The following is a 22,578-nucleotide window of genomic DNA, read 5'->3' on the forward strand; positions in this document are numbered from 1 at the left end:
GTTTCGTAAACTCCCTTGAAATGTAGAGGGTAAAATCATTTTATCTTGCTAAGAGATCTTGCTGAAATGATCGGGAGACTACAAAATCTTGTAGGCCTTTATTTTATCAGTAAGTAATACCTTTTTGTCTTTTCGTAGGAACTCTAATTTTTGTACTCTCTCGAGCCAATACTGAAGAGAATCACGCATATAAATATCTACACCACACCTCCATTAAATACATGAAAAAGACCCAACCCCACTTGATTAATAACTATAAAAAATATTTGATTTTTAATAACTATTATTATCTTACGTAAGTGTTGTAGTTTATATACAGCCGACACTCGGTAAATTATAGAAATGAAGATCTAATTTAAGATATTGTGTACATCTACTTATATAACCCCAAAATGTTTCACTGTAATATAATCAATAAAGCATTAATATGTATAATTAATGAAAAATAGTCACAGCATGGCATTAACTATAATACTATTTAATTTCTAATGGTAATAATGTCATCAAACCACCTCAAGTTTTGTAGTTTTTAATGTCCAATACACAGCTGTAAATTATTTTTAGCAAATCTTAAAGTTTTTAATAACCAATTTAATTTGAGCTCTAATATGTCAGCATTCTTGCAGATGTAATATTGTTTACTATAGTGTGTGTTTTGTTTTATTCAGAAATGCAATTAATAGTGACGACAGATGGATTTTAGAAAATAGGAAAATTATGTTGAAAAATTGACATTTCACTGAAAACTACTATTTTTCTGAAAAACTTTGGGTTTCAAGCTTCAAAATGAAGGGTCATTTATTAAAATCCATTCAGCCATTTTCCCGTAATTTCCATTACCAGTTCAAATTATATATATATATAGATGTAAATCATCATTAACAGAATTTGAAGTAATTTCAACAATCCTTTGATTTTTCACAGCAACATAAAGCTTTAAATTGCAGATTTCTCAAAGCTCTAAATTTTTAGTTTTTTCCGTTTTGAACTGGGTCATTGATATTTTAAACATATATTTATCCTACTACTTCTCTTACAGCAGACATGATGTCATTCTGATGATTCTGCTTTCAATACCAGTCATGTCACATTACATAACATATTTCTCATATGCTGTATGTTTTCAATCTGTTTTTGATTTCTGTATTCAACTTCATTTGAAGGGAAGGCTATCAAGCCTGTTCTGGTCCCCAGAATCATATCTTTACAAGCCACAAAGCAAATTCACAGATAATAATTTAAGGGAAGTTCCTTCTTATTGTATGCAAAATAATTGTAAAATTAGGCTATATTAAGTAGTCATAAATATAATACTATTTATCGGAGCTCTTTCATTTTTTTAGTGATGTGTGTATACACATTAAGCTTTGAAATACAAAGATAATGGGTACTCTAGAGTAAATCTTTCCCCTTAAAATATTTTTTGAATTCAAATATATTTTTTTTTGTAAATTCACTACATGCCTGTGATTAGGTGCACTCTATTCACTTACTATAGCACACATTGAATTAAAATTTTAGCCACTTACTCCTAATAGAGACTAAAACATACCCTACCGAAATTATTAATATATCTGCAGTATTATGGTCATAGGACTTATACCAAACATCACCATGAAAAATGTTACTATTTTTTTTTTTTACTAAAAACATGTCCACACCTGTGGAGTAACGGTCAGCGCGTCTGGCTGCGAAACCAGGTGGCCCGGGTTCGAATCCCGGTCGGGGCAAGTTACCTGGTTGAGGTTTTTTCCGGGGTTTTTCCTCAACCCAATAGGAGCAAATGCTGGGTAACTTTCGGTGCTGTACCCCGGACTCATTTCACCGGCATTATCACCTTCATATCATTCAGACGCTAAATAACCTAGATGTTGATACAGCATCGTAAAATAACCCAATAAAAAAAACTAAAAACATTCACGTTATTGTTGAATCACATGTACTGATACATTTGATTACTGAAGTCGATATTATCTGACTACTGGACTAGTCTGCAGAAAGATTGTTAGTCTAGGCCTAAAAAAAAGGTATTTAAACATTTGTAAACAACCACCACTCACAACCAACAATTGTACTGATCTGAAGCCATTTATGGCCATTGGCATGGTGCTAACATCTTGCACCTCCACTCCATTCACCTTCATCAGCAGTCATTACTGTTTCTCGTACATTCGAATTTGAGTGAGAAGGTACTTTGTATTGCAGTGGCGGCACTTACTTACTTACTTACTGACTTTTAAGGAACCCGGAGGTTCATTGCTGCCCTCACATAAGCCCGCCGTTGGTCCCTATCCGGAGCAAGATTAATCCAGTCTCTATCATCATATCCCACTTCCCTCAAATCCATTTTAATATTATCTTCCCATCTACGTCTTGGCCTCCCCAAAGGTCTTTTTCCCTCCGGCCTCCCAACTAACACTCTATATGCATTTCTGGATTCGCCCATACGTGCTACATGCCCTGCCCATCTCAAACGTCTGGATTTAATGTTCCTAATTATGTCAGGTGAAGTATACAATGCGTGCAGTTGTGCGTTGTGTAACTTTCTCCATTCTCCTGTAACTTCATCCCTCTTAGCCCCAAATATTTTCCTAAGCACCTTATTCTCAAACACCCTTAATCTCTGTTCCTCTCTCAAAGTGAGAGCCCAAGTTTCACAACCATACAGAACAACCGGTAATATAACTGTTTTATAAATTCTAACGTTCAGATTTTTTGACAGCAGACTAGATGACAAAAGCTTCTCAACTGAATAATAACAGGCATTTCCTATATTTATTATGCGTTTAATTTCCTCCCGAGTGTTTTTTATATTTGTTTTGCAGTGGCGGCACGTTATTTTTAAATAATTCTAGATCGTGATAAACAGAAATATGCATGCAACGATTGCACAATGAAATTTTGAGGTCCTGATCAGTTTGTCTATAAATAAGGGTGCAATAATTACGGGATGAAATGCTTTATATGTCACTCAATTTTAAAATTATAATACAAATAAATTATTTAAGTTAAAAGTTCTTATAAGGTTACTATACATAAAAAATAATATATAATGTGGTATTGCAGTACAATCAACAAAATTTGAAGTGGTTCTAACTTCAGTTAGTTTGTTTTTCTCAATAATTTATCTTCTACAAACTGCTGAGGTTCACCCATTGCCTTCTCCATCTTGTCAGCAATGTATTGTTCCTTTCAGAACTTGTCTACACTGAAGTCATCGGATTCGTGCCTCAGACTCTACCTCAAGCGACACAAGAATCTTAGTCACGTGCCATGCATCATCATTGTTGGTTTGTTCAGCTAGCAGCAGCTTGTCTTCTTTTCACAGATTCATGTGTTTGTCCGTGATTGTATTCTTTAAAAGTTTCAATCGTAATTATTCTTGCTTTCAAAATCTTCACTAATGTGATAGAGCTTATAACCAGTTTTAATTCTTACTGTTTTTTTGTTTTTCGTAAAAGTGTATATATGGCAGACTATTCTTATCCAGTGTGCGTGATGATCAGTATTAAGTTATGAATGGCGGGCCAACCAGCTGTCGAAGATTGTGCAGGTTCAGCACATTCATTTCTTACACTTCTGTTCAGTATGGTGCAGAATGCTGAAAATTGTTAATGATGAAATATTTACATTTCTAATGCGTATATATTTTTATATCTAATATTTTGATCTCTACGTCGTCATTGCAACACAATTGACATTAATGTATTGTAAGTTTTTGCACCTCCTTGCAATATACACTTAATTCACATTTGTGTACGTCCTTCAATATGCAGTGAAATCCTTATTTAAGGAATCTCTTCAATAGTAACAATAGTAAATAATGAATTAATATTTGTTTATACAGGGTGTTCTGAAAAAAAAGTTCCAATATTTAGAGAGGAAGTAGTATGCATCAAAGCAAGAAATAAAAGTCCTACAATATCTTCTGAGAAATTAGCAAATGTTTATCATCAACCATTTGTTACTGTGTATTACACAGCATACCTTTGTTTGTGTTTGTATGAAGAGGACACTTAAGCAGACGACAATACATTACGTAGAGTTCGTAATCATCCTACTGCAGTAATATTATTGTACCAATCGGGTAAGTTAGTTTTGTATGTGTTGAATAGAAGAATGTTTTGTTTCTTGCCCAAGAGCTCACAGCACGTAAAAAATAAGCTGCTCTTAAGTGAAGGTAACATGCTCCTATTCAACAGATACGAAACTTACTTACCTGACTGGTACAGTAATATTACTGCAGTAATATTCTAATATACTGCCATCTGTTTAAGCATTCTCTTGATGCAATCACAAAGAAAGGTGTGCTGTGTAATACGTAGTGACAAACGGTTGCATTCTGTTTCCTCTTGCCAAAGAGCTCACAGTGGAAGATATGCTGCTCTTACAGTGATGGTAAACATTTCTCAGAAGATATCAATTTGTAAGACTTTTATTTCTTGTTTTTATGCATACTATCACCTTTCTAAATACTGGAACTTTTTTCAGAACACTCTGTATATTGCAAGGAAACAAATAATCTAATTGCGGGATTTAAGCTCGTGGTTCATGAGTTACCTTTATCAGAAGAACTATAGAAATTAATATTAAAGGAATTAGCAATATATAGCACATTTCAAGTTGTAAAAACTAAAGAAACAAATTACTGGGTAACTTGTAACAGGAAAAAGAAAATTCACCACTCTAGTCAGTGGAGGCTATACCAAAAGACACAGTAATACTTTGTAGCAAAGATTGTACATAAGAATCTAGCTGAGGCAACTGAATTCTACATGAAGGAAATCCCATATTACATAGAAGAACTCCTCAGGATGCAACAATAAAATCATTATTCTAATAATATTTAGTACTATAATACTTTGGAATTTTATACAGCTTCTTTTATACCAGATCCATAAGAAGTATGAAACACAGTTTGTAGCTTTCCTATTTTTAATTTCATGAAGAAAAACTATATACAGAAGTTTATAGGAGGAGCAGGGGGGAAAAGGGAAATATTTTGAACATGTTTTCAAAAATTATATTTTTTATTTATAAAGAGTATCATTTGTTATTAATGGGCGGCCGGGTAGCTCAGTTGGTAGAGCAGCTGGCTACGGACTGGAAGGTCCGGGGTTCGATCCCCGGTGGTGACAGGATTTTTTCTCGTTGCCAAACTTTCAGAATGGCCCCGAGGTTCACTCAGCCTCCTACAAAATTGAGTACCGGGTCTTTCCCGGGGGTAAAAGGCGGTCAGAGCGTGGTGCCGACCACACCACCTCATTCTAGTGCCGAGGTCATGGAAAGCATGGGGCTCTACCTCCATGCCCCCCAAGTGCCTTCATGGCATGTTACGGGGATACCTTTACCTTTTTACCTTTACCTTTATCATTTGTTATTAATATGCGGTGGGTTGAACTTTGGCATAGCTCAGTGGTTAGAGCATAGAACTGGGGGTCCGAGGTTCGATCCTGGACTCAGGAGCGAATTTTCTCCATTAATAACAAATGGTAACCATCATAGACTATTCTGTAGGACCAAAAAATTAATCTTTACATGGATTATTCACCTAACAGTGCATATGCTGTAGAAGTTCTGGCCACCAAGTCACTGAAATGAGTGAGCTCCTTGTGTGATGACTTTTGACTTAATATAATATATATTTTATATATATATATTATATAGGCCTATTTTAATATATAAGTCGAACATGGAGTAAGGCCACTAAGGGAAAATAACCAAAGGAGAAAGATTCGATTCAGTGCGGTGGGTTGAACTTCGATGTAGCTCAGTGGTTAGAGCACCCAGTGCAGGATCGAATCCAGGCCCCCCGCCTGGATTCGATCCTCAGCACCAAAGCGAACTTTTCTCCATTAATAACAAATGGTAACCATCACAGACTATTCTGTATGACCAAAAAATTAATCTTTACATATAAAGAGTATGCCAAGGAGTGTTTTTTTTTTTTAATGGAACAGTGTACTTCTTTTTCAATTTTTAGATTCTTCAGGTCTCAAAATGTACAAAATCAGTTTTTTTTTGCCATATTTATAAATTGTTATTTTGTAAAAATTGCCTCAAATTTATGAACTCTATGTATGTGTACATAACAAAGAGAATCTTATTCAATTCATGGCCCCCTTATTCTCCATAGTAATAAATTGATGTATTGTACTAAAGCATTTCTCTTTGTTATAGACACATACATTGAAGTCATAAATTTGAGGCAATTGTTACAAAATAATAGTTTATAAATGGTGAAAAAGTGATTTTATGCGCTTTAAGACCTGAAGAATCCGAAAATAGAAAAATAAATACATGGTGTTTTATAAAAAAAAAACTCCTTGGCCATTCTTTATAAATGAAAAATAATACTTTTTTGATGAGGTAACTATTATATTGTACTTACTCACATTGTTTACATGCATCGTGATTAATGAATACCATATCTTTTCTGGTTGCTATGCAAACAAAAGAAAATGCAATGCTGTTATAGTTAAATAAGCACACGTGCTATAAATGAAACTATTATAAAGCCCACTTTCATTTTAGCAACGCAACTTTTTTTTTTCTCTCTCCTCCAAAAGTGCTGTAGTTTTTTGGTATTGCCAGTTACGAGAGGTTTTACTGTAAATAGTTATATAGTCGAACTTTTGAAATGAAAGTCTGGTGTGTGTGTATATATTGGGTATCTTTCATTCAAATGCCCACTATTTTGAAAATCACATTAAAGTTTTGTAATAATGGGTGGAAATCATACACTACTAAACATTTATTACACAATTCAAATTTCCTATGATTCCTATTTTCTTTTCTGTTTGTTCGCAGAAAGTGACGCAATTTCACTCTGTATGAGAGGTCACTACTCAGAGTTTGTAATCAGTATGTGAATTAGTAGCATATACAAATAAATACTGGTTGACATTTCAACCATTAACATTGTGTAATCAGCATACAGATGCTCCTTATAGCAAATAATATAGCTTACTTTCGAATTCAAAATTCATCAAGTTCTTGGATCAGGATGTGTTGTGTACGTAAAATATCACCCAGAACAGAGAGAAATACAAAATGATTACATGATAAGGATTTCACTGTACTTATTTAAGGCATGAAAGATAATACGAAGAAGTACTAAAACTTTTAATCAGTAATCAATTAACAATTATATACATTTGTCTTTACAACAGAATATATTAATTTCGCACAATTTTAAAGTGTACATACACGAAGAAGAATGTTCATCCTTTTACTCTAGTTCTTTGTATTCGATAATGATGGAAATGTGAATTTTATTTTATAATTTTCAAAATTTTTGTAGTTTGTGTTAAATGTGAAATTAAGAATCCTGTCTCTCAGGTTTACTTTCTCATGTATGATTTCTTTAAATTGTCAGACTTCACACTGTTGTCTTATGAAGAAAATATTTTGCTGAATTAGAATATAAAAGAGAAGAAAATTTGAAAGGTTTCATTTAATGCAGATCCTAACATTGAATGATGAAAAAATTTTGAGCTCAGGGATATTATTGTGTTTTGTGTTCATAAAAGATCAGAACATTTTGTCGAACTGCTGGTTTTGATTGAATAATCTGCCATAAGAGGAATAATGTTTTACATGGAACACCTTCACAACAAAAAACAACCTTAGATAGTGCAACTGCCCTTGTATTCACATGTTCATTTTCATGTAATAGATTTATTTACTCTTCTTCTTCTACTTACTGACTTTTCAGTAACAGAGGTTATTCTTTGTCATTATACAATGATTTCATTATGAAAATATTGTTCGTGGCCTAATTTAATTTTATCTGATAGTTGCTCAGAGAAGCAAACAAAACAACGAAAACCATAAATCAAAAGACCTAAATGCAAAGCCAGCATTTTTTACTCTGTAGCTATACTGAAACATATAATCTTTGAGAGACAAAGTAGAAAGTAAACAAAGGTCAACACAAGTTTCGAGGAATTGTATTGCTAACTATGGTAAAACAAACTGACCATTGAAATGATCACTACACAGTTAATTATAATATGAACTGTATGATACTAACATTAGATCTATACATTCAAGTGCAATTATCTCAAATATTGAAGTAATAACTTACAGTTTACAAATAAAATTATTGTTAAGTATTATTCTGTTCTAAAAAGATATACCGTGTGTTTTTCTAGGTTTAGGACATAGGAATTTAACATTGCCATAAGAATCCTATATGTGTATAGAAACAATGAAGAAATAAATGTCATGTTTAGAAATTAGCAAGCTTTGGACAATTTGCAAAACAAGACAACATCAGGCTTTGACTTAGTAACTATAAATGATGTTCTCTTGTTTTACAAATTGTCAAAGCCATTAATTTCTGAGCATTGCCTACTGAGTAAGTTATTTCTTCAACTGTGGCCGGGAGGAAAAAGGTCTTAAGTCAATTTTTTGTGAAAATGAGAATTTTATATATTCTGAAAGCAGAAACAATTCTCTACAATCTGGTAAAACGGTTAAAGTCAACACTCCTGACTGGATTTATAGAGTGTTACCAAATGTCTGAGTACTTTTTGAATCAAATAAAGAACTTAAGAATATTTATTTTAATACTTTATTTCTTTTTATATTATAAAAATCTCATTTTCACAAAAAATTGACTTAAGACCTTTCTCCTCCCGGCCACAGGTTTTGTACAAGAGTTTCGTATGGCAGTGTTAAATTTCTATGTCCTATACCCAGAGAGACACATGGTATATGCCTTGCAAATGAAAGCAAATAATATTTCCGTACTCATTATTAGATAGTAGTTATGAGTAATGTAATAAACAATTAAAAGTAAGCATTTTGTGGAGTGTGTATGATGAATAAGAAAACGTTTTAGTTTATAATTGAAGCGTCGGCTGGAACAACGTTATAAGTTATATTTGGTAAAATTTACAGGAGCGGCAAAAATGTGTGCACGTACAATGTTGTTCTTATAGGGTAGCAAACTTTTGAGTGGACAAATTTCACGTACTGCATTGATGGACAGTTGCAAGCAAAAGAGTATAGCAAGGTAACATGACATACAACATTATTACACGGAAACATGCCGAATGAAAATTTTGTAACTTACAACGTTGTTCCACCTGACACTTCAATTGAAGGGCTTGGAGCAACATAGTGACAAGCCACACTCAAATTTTACAGGAAAACAACCCTTAAGTCTTAAATGTTTAAGAGCTGTTTTCCTGTAAAATTTGAGGGTGGCTTGTCACTACTATATTGCCCCAAGCCCTTCAATTGATGTCTAACTGACAATGTTTTGTTTCTGTTTGTGCAGTACGGTGTGTCAACTTTTACTTTATTTTATGTAAAAGTTGCTTGATTTCTGCTGAACTTAACCTAAAATGCCCAAATAATGTCAAAATAAGTTAATTACACAGTATTTCTTTATCATCACTTATGCCATTAATATTGCTAGATGACATGATATTACTAGATTTAAATCATCTTTGTAAGATGTTTCATTACTAACATGTTTATGCAGTAGAACAACGAAAGCGTCATTTATTAGTAATAACTATGGTAATAAGGTACAAGTGTACAAAAAAATCGGATTTGTATTAGTGCTAAGCAAATTCACTTGTAAATTATTACTTCATATCTTTATAAAATAAGTCTCTGCTGTCCAGCTCCAATTTCTCACTAATGTTATGTTTACTTTGTCTCTCAAACACTGTGATTTTCAGTATAGCATATTAGCTGCAAGCATTCTCTTTTTGATATGGCTTGTGTTCAGTGCATGACGTGTGGTGTAGCCTATTGTAAAGGATGCTTGAAACATGTTAACCTATATGGAGAATTTTTACATGTATAAGTGTTGACATGTTTTTAAGCATCATGGTGACGTGATATTCACATCTTAACATAGCCACAATATCTCATTGTCCATTAACATGAGTCCTTAAGGTCACAGTATATTGAGTTTTATCCTCCTTAGAGAAAAGTGACCATTACTGTTATAGAATAAGTTATTGTGAGTAATTTGCACCCAAATATATTGGGTTCAATTCCAGCTGGGGTCAGTAGATTTGTAAGTGAATAAAATCGTAAGTGTGACTTCCATGAAATGAGAATATAAGGCTATGGGTCATGAATAAACGTGAAGATAAAGGCAAAGGTATCCCATTAGAGACCTGAACGCTAAATTCCATGTCTCAACTCTTGTTAACATATCTCATCTTGATAATGTATGTGGATATTTCTGATGAAAAAGAATAAGAGAATTTCGATTGAAAATCTCACTGTTCCACAATCTTCCTTGTGTAAAAATACCTGTGAACATATATAGAGGGTGCATACATTAAAAGTTGAGCTGAGATCTGTTGAGAAGAACCCAACAGAGCACTTACAGATTATGCCCATAGTGACATTATCGTTTGTTTGGCTTTGGTAACCTCTGAAATCAATGTTTTGGATTTTGGATTTGTTATGGTGACATGATTTACTTAAAATTCATTAATTTTGGTTAAAAGTTTTGATTGTGCTCCAATATCTCAAAATCATATATTGTCACTAACCAAAACAGAATTGGTTGTTGTAGTATTTATTTTGTTTTAAGCTCAGTGGTCCCATTTTCACATACTCCTCATATATTCTCATCAAGGCCCCCTATTTAGTGGCCTAAAATTCAACAAACAAGAAAAGAAAAAAAAAGTGCCATAGATTGACAACAAAAGAAGTTATGCTATGATTTTATCAACTATACAATTTCATTCATTTGGATTCTTTATATACTACATAAAGCACCAATCACATGGCCTCCATAAAAATCATTATTGGTTAAAAAAACGTTTCAGATGGCCTTGCACACAAGGAGCCTTAAAGATGATAAGCTATAGGAAGAATGTACATACAACTAGCAAATCTTTATAGCCATTTCTTACGTCTCAAATGTTGCTGTTTCTTGTAATCAGGTAAAATCTCAATCATTTGGCCCTATCTGGCATTTTTTTTTATTTTATTTTTAATACTTTCGGCTTTGGAAAGGAGAACCGAAAGCAATATTCTAATTATTATGTGACAGAAATAACTGAGCATTTGCTCATTGTTGCAGCAGATATCGTTGGCTAAAAATGAAAACCTCGTATCTCAATTTAAGAAAAAAAAGCTTTTCTGGCAAGTTTGGTTTTTCTGAGAAACGAGGTTTTCATTCTTAGCTGACGATATTATGTTTTAAGTTCAACTTCTCTAAATTTTCTTTATGTTTATCGAATTGTGGTTAAGTATACAGAACATAACTGTTGAACAAAAACAAAAATAAATCATGCTTTCAGCGAAGTTAAAGTAAAGGAATTGATGCTGGAATATGAGCGATTAAAGGCGTATGTATAACACTTAAGTTCAGAAAATCTAATTTCAAAAATGGTCCTCGATTATCCAGCAGTTTCTGTTATCCAGCTTCTCTACTTCTGTCCCATTCAGGTCGAGTAATTAGGATTCTGCTGTGTTTAATAAATTGTTTGTGTTAAGATCATTCAGGTAACGTCCATTTTATTCTGTTAAAATAGACAGTAGTAACCTATGTTTGTTCATTGTATGTGAGACAGTATGTGCAATATTTCATACCATGTATGTTTTACTGGAGCAAGGATGTTAAAAACTCACCAGGGCCCTGGTTATTTGCTTTTACTTCAAGTATTTTTGTAATGTACAAAATTATAGTAGTTAAGGAATAATTATACCTTTAATAGAATTTCAAGAGTTAAATTCAGACATTTACAAATTTATATGACAAGAAAAAGTGTCTCCTTTGTTTTCCCAAAGATGCATTTATGCAAGAATGTTCTGACATAATCCGTGTGTAATCCGAAAACTAACCTGTATAATTAATATTTAAGAAAAGAAAATTGTTCCAGAACTGTAATATGATTTTTCTAGGGAGCATAGTACAACAAATGCCACCATGTGATGACCCAGTGGCTAGAGTCCTGGACTCATAATCCTGTGAACTGGGTTTAATTCCTGGAATACCACACATTTATAACTTGTGTTGGGCAAGCCCGTAGTCCAGATAACACAGGGGTATCTCCGGGAGCTGGAGTTCCCCTTTGACATCCCAACAAATCTCTATCAGCTCATCTCATTGCTGGTGTAGTGTAGATCAGCCTCCTATGGCATACCTTGGACAATGACTCTGTTGGTAAATTGGTCTGCACAACTGGCTTCACATGGGTGAATGAAGAACAATAAAGTAGCCACCATTAGAAAAAGAAATAAATAAAATAATACAAAAATGTGGCAAGCTGTACTGACCTAATTTTTGCGTGTTATTTACAAACAAAAATTTTAAGAAAACTAGAAAGTATACTGTTGCACGAAATAATAATTACAGTAGAACCCTGTTTGTCCAAAATAAAGAGGGTGGAGCCATTTTGGATAACGTGATTTTTCGGATAATCAGTGAGAAATATTTTCGGTAAAAGTGGGAAGGAAAAGAGATATTTAAGCATTTAAATTACTGTATAAACAAAAATTAAGTGAATTTAATATTGCAATTGCAATCAATTTTACATCCAGTAATCATTTTATTCGATGTCACATTCACGTAACTAAAAAATAAGACACACCAATAACGCAATAACTGCAACACAACTAAAATGAATGAGAAATTGGAATCTTACCTTGAATTCATACACCATACCCCTGTAATTCCAGGGTAGGTGGTAGGAGGGAGGGTGTAAAGAACGTCTCACTTAACAGGACTGACAGCTCCCGGTTATTATACAAAACGAGTGTTTGGGGGGATGGAAGTGGAAAACAGATGTAGCATTGCTGTGAGGACATTGACACTTAAATTTGTAGCCTGCTATAGGGGATGAACAAAATATTGCAGGAATAAACGGAACATTGGCCTTTTTTTTTGGGCAACATTTCGGATAAGCAGGATTTTGGTTAAGAGGGGTTTTACTGTATGTGATATCCCCTATTTTTAAAATAGGCTTTCATAATACTGTAATTAAATTTAAAATTTTCTTCTCATTCGTTTGATAATAATAATAATCATAAAATAAGTGTTTTTATATATGGTGATGGAGTGGAGTAGATTTTTTGCATTGCTGGTGATAAAATATAAAATATAGTTTCACGATGTTTAATGGAGAAGTAGGGATATTTACCCCTTATTGCTTTCTTTTCGTTCTTGTCTTCTTTCCCACCATCTCACTCCCTTACCTTCCTTCTTCCTTTCAAGGTGAAATTCAAGAGTCTGTTGGTAGACAGCTACATATGCTGAGCAGTAACACATTAACTGATAAATATGATTTCTATCATGAGCTTCCTTTTTGACAAGGGCTCTGGTGGGATGAGGTTGTGCCTTAAAATGTCTCTACACCAATTTTATGAAACTACATAATTAATTACCAATTGTGAATTGTTCACATTTTCATCCACTTTATTACACCCAAACTCCTTGTGATCTCGTCTTGATATACTTACATGAAAATATTTTTCTGTATCTTGTAAAATGACATTGACTTTTTGATAATTTGTTTTTTTGTTTCATTTATGTAAGATAATCATATCATTTTCATAAATTTATTTGTAAAAATCATGGTTTCTAATAAGAAGTTGTCTTTCAAGTGTACAGGATGTAGAAAAATGACTGGGAAATTTCTAGAGATTGTAGAGGGGACTATACGTGTTTTCACAACAGATATAGGATTGCCAGGGAATAGTTACAGTACTACAGATTGTTGAAATATCTGTAAATTACCTGATGGTTAGGTTGTCCCAGCAGCACCTTACATTTACCTCGTGTGTTAATGGCAGCCATGGGCAGAGGATAATTCGACCACAGCCCAGGATCTTTGTTCATGTCAGACATTACAGATTATAGTAGAAAAACTTTCAGCATTTACTCTGATTTGTATCTCTTCCTTGACTGATATGTAAGGAACTAGAGTCAAATAGGGCTATTATGATACTCGTACAAAATAATCAATCTTTTGCTGGAATTTTTCTATCAAAGCATATACAAATTTGAAAAAAAAAATTGAGTCTTGTACTACTTTATACATATATGAAAGATTTGAAGTTAAATTTATTTTTTATTGTAATAATGCAGTGGTTCCCAAACTTTTTTGATTGTGGATCCCTTTCGACTCAAAAAAAGATTTACAGATCCTCAAATTAAATTAAATTAATCGCTAGATTAATATAGATATACACTTAAGGTAAGCATTCACTATATCTTATTGCACTCATCGGACGAATCGCACGGATTGGAAAAAGACTATCTTTGCTGTAATTGTTATGTAACCATGTTCACTAGATCGTATCAGACGCATCGCCTCTCGGCAAATCCGTCCATGTTTCTCGGATGTGTAACTTTTCCAATGCGTGCGATCATGGCCTCCTTTAATAAATCAATTTTAATTGCTCAACTGTTACTATTATGTTGTGCCATGTTCAGTGTCGCGCCAAAATGGCAGACGGAAAACTTATTTCGCTTGTAGAAAACTGTGAAGAATTATATAATTTGAGGCGTTCCCATTACAGTAATCAAGTCATTTCTTGCAAATATATTATGTAACCAATATTTCTTTCGTTTCTTCCTCTTCAATTAAGACGCATGAAGCAATTACAAATTCTTATTCGCTAACAGACGTAATTAATAGATCTAACCTCAACTCCTCTGCTTTCAGTAATGCCAATATCGTACAACGTAATGTTTTAAACAGCTGATAGGGGAATCCGATGAGGTGAAGCCGTTACAGTGAACGCACTGCACTTAAAATATCCGTTGCGTGCGATTCGTACGAGGAGTGCGATATGATGTAGTGAACGCTTACCTTTAACATGCCTCCATTTTTATATTCTGTACATATTTAACATCGACAATATATCTAAAACTACGTTAATTACCATGCATAGTCATGAGTTCATAAATATGCAGTAATATTTATAAACTGAGTGTATTTTTTTACATGCATAATTTAAAAAAAATTACCGTCAAATTGCTAATATGAAGAATGATGCTGTTTCCTCATCTCACAAATTTCTTTCAAGTTGGGGGAGATGGAAGAAAGTTGAATTCTCATATCTGATGTGGCATCCAGGCAATGACAGACTTTTGATATGTTACTTAACACTTTATTACACAGCACACAAAGGGCATCCAGAGCAATTTCATTGCCTCTGTATATACATCCAAGAGCCAAATATGATTCATCATATTTTCGTCCTTTGTTTAAATCACCCATTTTAAAATTAGCAGTACTGGGATGTGATACATGACAAGGTGATCGACTGGTTTCTGAATTTGTGTAACTGAAATTTTTATTATATTTTATTAGCCACCCAATCCATTGAGATAAAACTTATTCTAACTTTATTCATTCTACAGCAATAACAAAACTAAGGCCCAGTTTCTTCAATCTTTGTTAAAATGCACGTAACATAGCGCTAATTAATTGTAAGTTAAAAGTATGAATTGCTGTTAAAAATATTGCGTTTCTTCAACTTTACATTTCACATTTTAACATTCTGTTTGTTAACTTTCTGTTAGGACCAGAGATTCTAGAGTTTAACCATAACCTATAACCACATATAGGCCCACTTCTATTTTCTGAACTCTGACAATTGCGATTCTCGCTTGTTTCCGTTGTTTGATTCAGAGAGGATAGAAGTCTTTCTATTCTCTCAGGTTTGATTTCTGTTTCTTTCCTCGTCTGTATCACACAATAGCGTGGAGCGGCATATTGGTATTGCTGTTATGAAATAGAAAACACTGGAACAAATAGAAATCGTGGGACTAATTTCTCTTCTTTCAAAAGAAACCTTCTGCTGGAAATTATTTCGCAGTATAAACCAATTAATGAGAATAACCAAACAAACGGATCTAAGTTGAAAGCGAAAAGTGAGGCTTGGCAGAAAATAGCCCATACCTTTGTATGAACTTCTGGCCTGTCAAATCACAGAAATCATCCCCTCTGTTTATGTATTCATGGATATCATTTTCTAAATAATCCAGATATATAAGTTCAGCATCTAACGTACCAGCCATATTGGATACTTCTATGCTAACAGAGAGTTAAATGATTTAACTGCATGAAATTGGGCAGTTAAATTAACATAGGTTTTAACAGCCTGTTAGTACTAACAGTAGTTGAAGAAATGCTTCAACTGTTAAGTTTACAGTTAAAATGGAATAACACACTGTTATAATTTAACAAAGGTTGAAGAAACCGGGCCTAAGTGTATATAACATCAAAGTTTTTTCAAACCTGCCTTTCCTTTTAATACACTTATGAGGCTGATAATGATTTTTTTACAGTTTTGTTCAACATTGCTTCTTAAAAAATATAAAATGTATTTCAATAATCACAGTTTTAAACATGTTCAGACTGAGCCTTTGATACATTTTAAAATCTGTATCAAATTAGCCCAATTTGATCCTATATAAAAAATTCCATTAAAGTAATTTTATGAATGTAATTGATATATTTTCCATCTCTACGAACAAAACATTTAATTCGGTTGTCATGCTGTTTGGAAATTTAACAGACAGTACTGCAAATGTTAGCAAATTGGGTTATGTCATCTGGATTACGTAACTTACACAAGTACTTGGAAGCTTCACAGGATTGTACTGTAACTAGGTGTTGGTAATTCTGTATTTGTCTGTGCATGTGGACTCCCTGTACCATATGTAGTAATTTGTCAGTCAAATTTTTCCACAACCTGTATGCAATTCGTTTTATATGAAGTAAACTTCAAACACAAAATGAAGATTAAATATTAAATATTGTGCGACATGTTAAGAACTGTGCATAGTACATGTAACTTTTATTATGGATGTTTATTTAATTTTTATTTCGTTACGTTTTGTATGTATAAAGTAATATGTTGTTATGAAATCACTTGGGATTATGACAAATACGTCGATTGCCTATATTCGTGTAAATGTACAATGAAGAAATGTGCCAACACGGTTTATTTTAGAAACAAAATTTTGCAGTTTGATTGATTTGTCACTTATTTCATTAATGTATACATAATATATAATTAATGTATAATAAGTGATACTTGGATTGTTGCAGCTGTATAATCCACATAACCTTTTACTTTGTATTTTGTTTTTTATTTTTTATTTTTTGTATGTTTATTACGAATTAAAATTATTTTTTAATCTAATAATTAGACATTATAGTATTGTTACTAATTTCTGCATATAGTCCATTCTTTGTTATAGAATATTCAAAATTATTTCTTGTAGGAAGTAAATCAAGGCAAATGGTAATGGCAGAAAAAATGAGAAACTGTGAGTTTCAAATAATTTTAGGCTGCCTGTGAATATTTTTTTTTAAATAAAATCAACCGTGTAATTATAATTGATGTATTTGCCAGCCTATAAGACACATGGGTATTTAGAAAGTATGCTTTTTCCTGGGTAATTTCTTGGGAAAATACAATTAATTAATATTATTATTACATGTGATTATACATAATAAAAGAGATCAGATGAGGTGTGGACAGGAACGATGGGGTTTTCACTGTGCTCTGCTGACATACTTGTGGCAGGGAATGGCAGTGATACAACCATATAAGTTTCTGTAACTATTTTAAAAAGTGTTTTGCGTACCAACTTTATTGTTGGAGGTTCTGAAACTGGCCACCTTTGTTGTCCACACATTTTTGGCACCTCTTTATGAAATGTCGTCTGAGGAAAATATTAAATGTGGGTCTGTGAATTCACTATGAATATTATTCAGGATCCACTCACAAAATGCTTGCTTAAGAGCAGGATCACCAGGTTGAAGAATATGTGTCTTAGTTAGTTTATGCAGCTGTAACTTCAACAATTTAGTAGCTTTTTACCCAGAGTCATAAGAAATTCGTACTTGTAGTGAAAGGCATCGAGGTGATTTTCTAGGAGACTGTTCCAATGGAGACCAGTGTCATCTAATGTTTCTTCTGTGAGAACCTTATGCTGTCTGTTCTGTTTCTTAGGCTGAACACTTCCCATTGCCTGAAATTTATTATGTTGTTGTTGTTTTCTAATGCCAGGCATTTGACAATGAAGTCATTTGACCTCTTGCACTCCAATATTTTTCAAAGATATTGGAGTGAAAATGGCAAATTGTAGCCGATTTAAGTGAACACCATATTTTAATGTTTTGGTGGCTACTTCATTCACACACAGCCCCCAGAATGTCTGGAGGACCACACCTGCTGTTGGTTGACGGGTCCACTGGACCTAGTTGGGAGATCTTGTTGATCACCAGCTTTCCCTCCTTAAGCCACTGGAGGACGATTTTAGTGCCATAGCAGGTCAGCACTAGGAACAGAAAAGTAGGCAGGGTAGGAAGGAAAGTGAAATGAACCCCTAAGCCTCGAATGCTCTAATACTGTCGGGGTTGAAGAAAGTAAGAGTTCAGTCAGAGGACTGGATAGGAAAGGGTAAAGAGGGAATTAGGTATTGAATAGAGGAAAATTATACCAAATTCGGCCAGTGCTAATTGATGAGTAGCCCCTCCCTTTAGTTCAGCTTGTAAAATTATGCTTACTAACAGCTGCACCACGGGAAGGTAGGGATGGGACATTGGGTATTTGTCCAGGTTGGTTCCTCAAAGCCTTCAATGGGAAGGATTAATGGCTCTCCCCCCTGTATTCGACAAATACCGTTTTGCAGCCAGAAATGTATTATAAAGATTATGGATTGTTGTATGTGATGACATTTTTACACCAGGGAATCGTGTTTCAAACCGCCTTTGTATTTGGCTGGCAAACTGGGTTAACACATATGAATCATAAGTATATACTCGTTAGTTGAAGACATTTGATTAGCCTTTATGCAGTTTACACTTATTCACACTTACACTTTAAATGCACACGAAAATGCTGTATAATATATCGTAGTATGTGCTATGTCACTCGTCAGTCATTTGGAGACTGATTCATTAACCTTGACACGAGCCAGGATGAACAAATGCTTGCATCATCGCCTCTGCCAGCCCCCCATCACTCCTGTCCACACTTCATCTGATCACTATGTAGTAGACAGACTTGGCCAACAAAAATTTTACCTTTCAGAATATGATAGACACATCTCGTTTTTTTTAGACATTTCTTAAAGAAAAGAATGTGTCTTGTAGTTCAGCAAATACTGTACCTTCTGAATCAAGTAAAATAATTTAATAATATTTACTTGTTTTCATCAGTACTGAGTATGTTTTAGAAGAGGAGTGCTTCGTAACTCTTTTTTGAGAAAATCAGAACATTCCTCATACCTCCTCTGACACCATTATGTAAATACAACACTTCTGTTCAAGAAGCTACCAGTGTATTTTAATTTCGTTCATTGTTCCTTACGTAAAGTGTTTAGCACTTTGTATTAGGCCATATTATATATGCTTATACAAGAATGTAAAAATAGATATTCATATTTGATAACTTGATTATTCTGTACTCAGTGTATGTAGTATGGAAAGTGTAAAAGTAGATAGATATTGCCGTATTTACGCGATTATAATATGCACTTTTTTGTTGCACATAATCTCATCAACTGAGATGCATATTATATTAAGCACACAAATGTCCAGACTCGAACAAATTTAAATTTACGCTTAATTTAAACTGCTGACAGAAATGACAATTGCAAGTTCGTGTTTTCTCATTTTTTTGTGCACTTTTCATTCGTAATTTTATGTCCATTTTTGAAACAGTTATTATTGATAGAAATACAAGTTTTAAGTATGTTAATGATTTAATGACACTTTTTTTCTTTTATTTTGAGAATTTGTGTATACAAATTTTAACAATCACGCGTCTTTAAATAAACGAAAAGAATTAACCAACAATTATTGATGAAAGAGTGGCATGGTGTTAGTCATTGTCGGTCAATGTTACGACATCAAACCAGATCTATTGACCGGAAGTTACAGTCCTGATACTGCAAGTGAAGATGAAGATTTAACATCATTTACATATTTAATTATGTATTTTTTTGTCTTTTCTTTTATTGAAAATATTTTTACCTTCCCTTTCATGACAGTCTGTAAATTCAGGAGTTTGTTTGCCAAGAAAAATTATATAGTTAGAGATAAGATTGTTTTATAACCTGTCTTGATGATGTCATTTTAATCTTGAGTGATTTTTAGCACAGGTGGTGCCAGTAATTTTTTTTTTTAGGATAAAAATTTGGGGTGCATATTATATTTCATGGTATATTATATTCGAGTAAATACGGTAGTTTAACATTTCACTTGATTCGAAATAAGGGTATATTACTGTATATATGCAACTATACCGCACATATTTTTTTTCTTGAATTTAGCAAAGAAAAACTGGGGTGTGTGCATTATTTGAAATAAGTTTAGTACCGCTCCGTCTCAAATACTTTTTTAATTTTCTCTCGTAAAATTAGGGTGTGTGGAGTTTACGCGTATATACGGTATATTAAACACTTTGGGACCTTTGGGAAGACATAATTTCTTTTTTGAACAGGACTATGAAGTTTTGTTCACTAGGCTGTGTTTGTGTATATCTTTATGAAAAAGCTTTCTGTCAAATTTTACAGAGAAATTATTTTTCCTGTAAAAGAAAAAGAAATCATGTTATTTTGAGAACAGTTATCACTTTAGTCTTATTTGTGTAGACTGTACTTTCCTGCAGTCACTGAGAAAAAATTGAATTGGCCGATTTATAACCTGGAATTTTGAGAGTTCTCTGATACCCTTTTTTCTTTTTAATTGTATATACAAACTATTGATATGATTAGCTGTATCCACTATTTCTCCTTTTTTCTGCTCATTAACATATTTCCATTTCTAAGCACAGAAACTATTTCTTGATGTTCTCTTCGTATTTCTGCTGATGTTTTCTAGAGATTTGGATTCAGATTTTGGTAAAACCTGTTCGTTAGTTTGTCTCTGAGAGTACACTGGGGTAAAGATGAAAGTGGCAAAATTATAAACAGTTTTGGTGCAGTACTCCATGAAGGAGATACTTGCATTAAAGAATCACAGTACCTGCTGTTAAGAAATAAAATTTGTTCGTAATGGAATGTCCAGTATAACTTACAATTCTGCGCAGAGGAAGTATGATGGTATGAAAGATATATTAAACAACAATTTCTAGAAACAGGGTGAATCTATAAGGTTAGAGTTTGGTTAGTTTGACAAACTTTGTAAAGTGGACCATTTGTTATGTGACATTTGTGAAGATGGGATTCTACTGTCCCTCTCTTGTAGTCACTGTCTTGAAGTGCAGGTTTCTAGAGGAATATTTCTGTATTTAATGAGGCTAATTATAAATAAATTTGCATAATAGGTGGTCTCCTTGATTATAATTACAGTGTGCAATTTTAGGCAATTTTCTTTTGTGTTTTATTGATCCTTTGCTTCATAAAATTGTCAGGAAGTTACTAATCTCAGACATATTATGTTGCACTATTTAATGCTAGCCCATATTGGTCCTTTAAAACAATGCTGTTATAAGGAAGACATTTTAATTAAATTTTACCAAATTAATTTCTCACTGTAGTTCAAGCTAGGAAAAAAATATGGGTGCTCAGAGCAAAACGAGAGTTCAAGCAGATATCTGCATAAAAAGCAATACGACAGGGTTTTTCACAATTCCTTCCTTATTCTCCTTTCATCATAATGTTATTGCAGAAGCTTCCTACTCGTTTAGTCTTAACTATGTCTAATTCTCCCCGCCTCTGGTATGTTTCTTGTCCTCATTTTCTAATCATGTCGTATTTAAACTGTAAAACGACAGTCAGACATCTTGTTTTGAAAGAAATTACAAAATATTTTATCACATAATCAAATATATTGTATTTGTTGATTATTATATTTTTAGAATGCTTAGTTTTAGTCTTTCTTAAGGTTATTGTAAATAGTTGCAACTCTGTTATATGCAAATAATATGTGAAAGATAGAAAGAAGTTCACTGTTTCCAGTTATGAATTGGTAATATAATGTATTACTGCTTTTTTCGTTAATAGACTATTAACTGAAAGTTGTCTAGTTATTTAATACCCTCAAAAGCTTCTGTAGTGCACTTTTGAGAGATTTATTATTTTCTTGTAATATTGTAAATAAATTCTTTTATGTTGATCCAACTTTCATTAGCACAGTGTAAGTTTATTTCGACTAATTTGTCCTCTGTACCTTATCTCAGTCGATTTAATTACGTTGATTGTTTATGCAACACTTACAATTGAATCGGGTATTATAAAAAGTGTTCTAAATACCATTTGGGTAATTTTTAATTAATTGCATATTTGTAATCCTTGAGGATAGCTCTATGTTTCGGAATTAAAAGTCAGTGACTTAGGTACTGTTTTACATTTCTTGTTGCCCATACTCTAAACTCCATGTTGGCCTCACTGGAAATTTCCATACGTTGGCAGCACTAGAAATTAGCTGTTTAATTCTTATTTGCGGAGTGTGAAGATATAGTGGAAAGTATTGTGGTTACATAAGAAAAATTAATGTTAAAAACTTCCAGTAGGCAGTCTGAAGAACAAGAGAATGTCCTGAGACTAGTGATAGATTTGATGTACAACATTGATCTTCCCAAAATACCTGTACAAGATATTCTCTATTATCGGCAACTCAC

General features: G+C 33.2%; 1 protein-coding gene across 2 annotated transcripts in view; it reads left to right on the forward strand.

Annotated features, from left to right (window-relative positions):
* LOC138690930 (mitogen-activated protein kinase p38b-like) overlaps positions 1-22,078 on the forward strand; it is a 52,006-nt gene extending 29,928 nt beyond the window's left edge. For both annotated transcript variants that reach the window (XM_069812495.1, XM_069812496.1), the window contains exon 10: positions 3,197-22,078. In XM_069812495.1, the coding sequence (XP_069668596.1) occupies positions 3,197-3,264 (68 nt within the window). In that variant the 3' untranslated portion in view covers positions 3,265-22,078. The remainder of the gene's footprint in view (positions 1-3,196) is intronic.
* The last annotated feature ends 500 nt before the right edge of the window (positions 22,079-22,578 follow it).

The sequence above is a fragment of the Periplaneta americana genome, chromosome 16, assembly GCF_040183065.1.
Source record: "Periplaneta americana isolate PAMFEO1 chromosome 16, P.americana_PAMFEO1_priV1, whole genome shotgun sequence".
NCBI lineage: Eukaryota > Metazoa > Arthropoda > Insecta > Blattodea > Blattidae > Periplaneta > Periplaneta americana.